Source organism: Pteropus vampyrus, unplaced genomic scaffold (genome assembly GCF_000151845.1).
Source record: "Pteropus vampyrus isolate Shadow unplaced genomic scaffold, Pvam_2.0 Scaffold14, whole genome shotgun sequence".
Classification (NCBI taxonomy): domain Eukaryota; kingdom Metazoa; phylum Chordata; class Mammalia; order Chiroptera; family Pteropodidae; genus Pteropus; species Pteropus vampyrus.
The window spans coordinates 6,893,844-6,899,194 of record NW_011888795.1 but is presented as its reverse complement, the minus strand read 5'-3'; the positions used below and the strand labels follow the sequence as shown (position 1 = coordinate 6,899,194).

Below are 5,351 nucleotides of genomic sequence, written 5' to 3'. Positions count from 1 at the left end.
AACTTTGTTTCTCAGTCTCCCACAAGATCTTGACACTGAGGCATATTACAGATAATGAAAAATTGAACTCCTGGAATTAAGCCACTCATCTTCACATAGTAAAGAACTAGATGTGGTTACCGAGGTGTTTGACCTCTAGTCCTGTGGGTGTGGACCATGACTTCTCTGAAGACCACCTTCTCAGGCACTATTCCATCTCTTTAGAGGGAGAGTCCATTCGCTTGCTAGGACAGCCCTTATTTTCTCCAAGACGGAATCATTCTTTTTTTTGGGGGGGAGGGGGGAATCTAATTTAGTAAAGACTGTCCTTTTTGAGTTTCTTTTTCTCTTAATCACTATCTTTACTGTTCTTCCTAATGTCTTTCTATAACTACAGGAAGCTATTTTGAATCAATTGTCTTATTCTCCCTCAGAATACTATTTGTTTAGTAAAAGGTAAAGTATTCAATGGACTAATGAAACACATCAAATACCTAGAAGGGCAGATTCCTTGAGGGATGGTGTAGTCGAATAATCAAAATAACTCTGAGGTAGAAGAGGTGGGTCCAGACTCTGCATTGACTTACTAGGTATCTTGGGCAGATAACTTAACCTCTCCCTGTGTCAGCCTCCAGTAAAATGAATGGTGAAGATGAAATAATCTTTGAGCCTTCTTCCCTGTCTGATATTCAGAATTAAAGGTCTATTTTGTGTCAGCCATATCTTTATACTGAGAACAGTTTGCAGCAGGGCCAAAAAATTGGTCCTGCATTAAAATCAAGAAAAGATTTGCATGATCTTAAAATAACAAATGTGAGAAAAGTGTTAGTGAATCTGATTCTGTATGACTGTGAACCCCATGGTTGATGGACAGTTAAGTGAGCTCTATTAAGGAAATGTATATGATGGCTAAAGAAGACTGGATTGATTGAAGCTTCTAAATGAGTGAGTATGCTAATCACTTATTTCGATTGTTATTAAAATCATAACCATATGCTGTTCTTGCTGGTGTCACACCAGCATCACATAGAATAGCCACTAATGTCATTCTTGTGTGCCAACTAAAGCATTAATAAGAAATTTCGATGCCTGGTAAATAAAAATTTGTTTAACTTGGCACTGCAAACTCATGAACCATTCATTCATTCTTCAATGAACACTGAGAACTTACTATATGCAAGACACTGTATGTGATACTGAATGGACCATACATATAATCAGACATATTCTAATGTTTATTCATTGGAAGTTCACACAAATACTCTATCACATACACTCACACAACTATAATAAATGGTAGGAAACATTAAGTAAGCACCATGGAAGTGATGCAGATCAGGTACCTACAGAAGGGAGATATCCCAAGTGAGAGTATAAAGCAAGAATTTTATGGAGCAAGAAGTACACAAAAGAAGTCTTGAAGTCTGAGTTAGATTTTGACATGTGGGAACAACAAGAAATTACAAAGGCAAAGAGAAGCTGGAATGCACAGCACATGTGAGAACAAAATAAACACCGGCTAAAACATCTAACACCAAGTATTCACCATGTACTAAGAATGTTAAATACATGGTCTCAGTGAATCCTTATAACTCTAAGGGATTGTTTCTATTAGCATGCTTATTTTTAGATAGGGAAACTAAGGCCTGAAAAAGAACAGTACTTTGCCCATTAAATGAAATAGCAGGTTGTTCAGGATTGTGGAGTCCGTAGTTGAGGCAGAGAAGAAAGAAAATATAACCTGAAAGATTTTTTATGGCTAGATGATAAACAGACTAGAGTACTAGACTCAGTGAGTCAAACTTAGGGGGAAGACAAATGAACTAAATGGGAAGTAAAAAGTATGACCTTCTGTATATTACAAAAAAAAAAATCTATGCTCCATATATTAATTAAAATGATCAAAAATCAGCACTCCTCTAGCATGTTGAAGCATAGAATGACAGTCACATCTGGAGGAAAGATGGGTCCCCTTGCTAATACAACACTCTATTCATCAAGGTGGGAAAACTGAGACTGAAAGATAACTACACCTAATCAAATATTCCATTTAATTTAAGCTTTAAATAAAGAATAAATATATATGTGGGCACTTGCCTTATAATTCCTGCCAGTTACTTCCATACTACTGTTGGGAACTGATACTAAAGATGATACTAAAAACTTAAAACCTCCTGGCCCTCACACAGTCTATGCATTGCTCAGAAAACAATTAAGCTGTATTCTTGCCTGTGCTTTAATTATAATAATGTGATTCTATTACTCCACTGAGTTGGTTGGTAACCAGATGTACATAAAGCATCTAACACAAACAGGTCCTCTAAGTGGACACTCATTAATTCCCTCCTGAATGTATTGTAAATAAAAGATGAACTAAAACCTCAAAACATGTTCTGTTTTCATAGAGATTAGTAAAGTGGCTTGCATTTCCCCGTTTGATTAGCTGTTCAGGAATTAACTTCCATTAACCCATGTTCATTTTTAAAAATGTGTATTATCTAACACAAATATTTTCTATAAAATATGAATTTCCTCTTAGATGTTTATATGTTGCCATCAGTAAGCACATACTATGGAGTCATATTGAATTTATGTATTTATACTGGTTTATTTTTCTAACAGCTATTCAGAAATACAGGTGATAGTTAAAACACATATCCCCAAAGGGGCATCTTAAATTAGCTATCTTTTTTTATCTCTGTCTTGAGCAATATCCTTTTGTATGTTATTATACTGCTATTTATAGATAGCATTCACCAAATATTTTTATTATTGTTTGCATTTTTATTTGACTCTCATTTTGATAAAATCAAAAGAAGGCTTAAACTCTCTTCTTTAGTTATTCTGGGATCATTGTATTGTGTTCTGGTACCTTCAACAGTGTAGCATGTATAGAGGTGACCCAACGCACATTTTTCTCGCAACCCATAGTATTCTTATTCTGTAATTTTATAATAAAAGTGATATTTACCCCCTGAAAAATAATTTTAGAAGCGTACTTTTAAACAGAGGCAGTCATTTAACATTGTTCAGTTATAGAGAGAATTGTCAAAGAAGATATAAAAGCAATGGTGTTTCTCTTGATAAATGTTCATGAACTGGAAACATTTTAAAGGCTAAGAGCTTTATCTGAGCTATTTAAGCTGTCTTCTTTCTTCCAACTTATAAATGAAGTTTTCTTTCTATTTTTTTAATATATTATGTATTTTACATATCAGCCAGGTAAATAGCTGGACATTTCAGCCTGCCTACCCATAAATACTAATACTCATTTCCACATATAATTTAAATATATTTAACTTGTAATTGACGTTTGCAACAATCCCTTCCCATAATTTTCACTAAATTAAAGTTATCATTCATGGAGTTTTTTTTTTTAATGTATTATAGTTTTAAATGAGCCAAACTATAAGATTTACCATTTAAAATATAGCTTTATTACCACAGGGAATTTTAAAGGTGTCTGTGAAATTTGGAGTATGTATCTCAAATAACTCAAATGAAATCACAACTGAAGTTAATCATGTATTATTGAACAGAAAGATTTACTCAATAAGGAATCAAATTCTTGCTTTTCATAATTTCACCACAATTTTATTTTGTATTTACAGTCTTCCATTTCTAATGCAAGGGTATTTATGAGCACTGGGGGGTTTAGGGAAGAGAGATGGGATTTGGAGGAAAGGAATCAGAGGTCATACATGGACAACAATATTAATAAAGCTAACAGGATGTGAAAGTCTTCCAGAAGAAATTCTTGCAGCCAGCTTTGCGTTCTCGGGGTGCCATGGCTGGGTTTGAGTTAGCAGATCTCTGCAGCTCCAGCCTCATTTCATCCTGCTCAGCAGCCTGGGACAAATCTTCAGGTTCCAGGGCATCATTCTCTGTCTGGTTGGGTTCAGACAGCAGCTCTGCCAAGAAATACTTGGCCAGTTCCTGTACCGGGTGGAAGGGAGAGAGACATAGAGGGACAGAATGAGGAGGATAATCATGGAGAAGAAGAAATAGAAAAGCCTAGTTTGGAAAGCAGATTCAGCCACACCCAAAACAATTTTCACAGCTGCGCGCTTTTGTCACCTAAAATGAATTAAGGATATAAAAATAAGGGTATTTGCTATAATCACCAAATTACACAAAGAAGCTTGAAAAACCCAAATGTTTCTGTAAGTTTTCTGTCTCTGTGGGTTTAAAACACACATATAGAGAGAAGTAACGGATCGTTAAAGCAGTTTTGCAAAGTTAAAAAAAAGAAAGAAAGAAAATGTGCTGAGTTTACCTCAGTTTCTAAATCATGAGCTAAAAATTGGAGTTGTTCTTACCGTTTTTATTAAGTCAATTGTGGGAAACGAGACCTTTCACAATATTATACATATTGTGTTCCACAGAGTGCCCGTTAGCCCTCCGTCCCGCTGCATGGGAGGGAAATATTGCTTAGGAAGATAGCAACTTCAGGGGTACTCACTTTCAGCACCTGGGTCAGCACCGCTCTCCCATGGTCAGCACCCGGGGATAGATGCCATCGCCCCCTCCAGTTCAATTATTCAGGTTTAGGGATTTTCTCGAATGCCAAAGAACTCACCTGAACTGTGACGCACTGCTCTGATTAAAAGGAAATTCTGGTCTTTGAAAGTTTTCCCGAGAGCTTTGGGATCCGAGTGACCGAAACTCTTCAGGAGCACCTCTTAAATGCACCCAAGGGGACAGAGAGACAAGGCTAGGAGAAAATTAGGAATTCGAGAGAGGAAAAAGGAAACGAGGAAGGAGTCTCTTTACCTGCTTCCCTGCGGCAGCAGCCAGGGACTTCTGCAGAAACTGACGGAGTCGGGGATCCGAGGGCGCACCAGTGACACCGCCCAAAGCCAGGACGATGGAGAGCGCGGCCAGCGCGCATTGGAGGCGGCAGGACAGCATCTCCGCGGCGCCCCGGGAAGCCGAGCAAGAGCGCGGTTAGTCAAACTCTAGGAGCGGATCCGCAGGCAGCAGCGACGGCTCTGAACCGCGCGACTCCTAAAGCGGCTTCTGTGCTCTCCACCGTCGTCTTTCCCCTTTTTAAACTCTCTCTCTGACGTCAGACTAGGAGGCGCCCCCAGATCTCACTAGCGCTTTTACGCACCATTACCCTCGTGAAATCAATCACAGAAGTGAGAGGAGGCTACACAATCCAAAGAGGTTTATTAAAAAAAAAAAAATCCGCACATGCACAGGCCTACACAATTCCACACATGCCACATTATTTACACAATCTTTGATATTCACTAAGTGCTATGCACATACACATTCCATAATTTCACACACATGCACATATGCACTCGATTACACAGAGAAGCTCACTCAGCCCAAAGAGACAAATTCACTACCACATACAGCTGCAT

At 38.0% G+C, this 5,351-nt stretch overlaps 1 protein-coding gene across 1 annotated transcript; it reads right to left on the bottom strand.

The window, feature by feature from the left end:
* Positions 1 to 3,551: 3,551 nt before the first annotated feature.
* On the bottom strand, positions 3,552 to 5,015 carry SST (somatostatin). The gene is made up of 2 exons (XM_011381817.1): positions 4,753 to 5,015; positions 3,552 to 3,915 (listed from the first exon to the last, which is right to left on the bottom strand). The coding sequence occupies exons 1-2, from the start codon at positions 4,888 to 4,890 to the stop codon at positions 3,703 to 3,705; spliced, it is 351 nt and encodes a 116-aa protein (XP_011380119.1). The 5' UTR covers positions 4,891 to 5,015; the 3' UTR covers positions 3,552 to 3,702.
* Between the last annotated feature and the right edge of the window lie 336 nt (positions 5,016 to 5,351).

Bases quoted from the DNA above. Each gene is read 5' to 3' on its own strand.
- SST (XM_011381817.1), bottom strand. From the start codon at position 4,890: ATGCTGTCCTGCCGCCTCCAATGCGCGCTGGCCGCGCTCTCCATCGTC. The intron at 3,916-4,752 runs GTAAAGAGACTC...CACCCGGTACAG, and splicing joins CTGCTGCCGCAGGGAAGCAG to GAACTGGCCAAGTATTTCTT.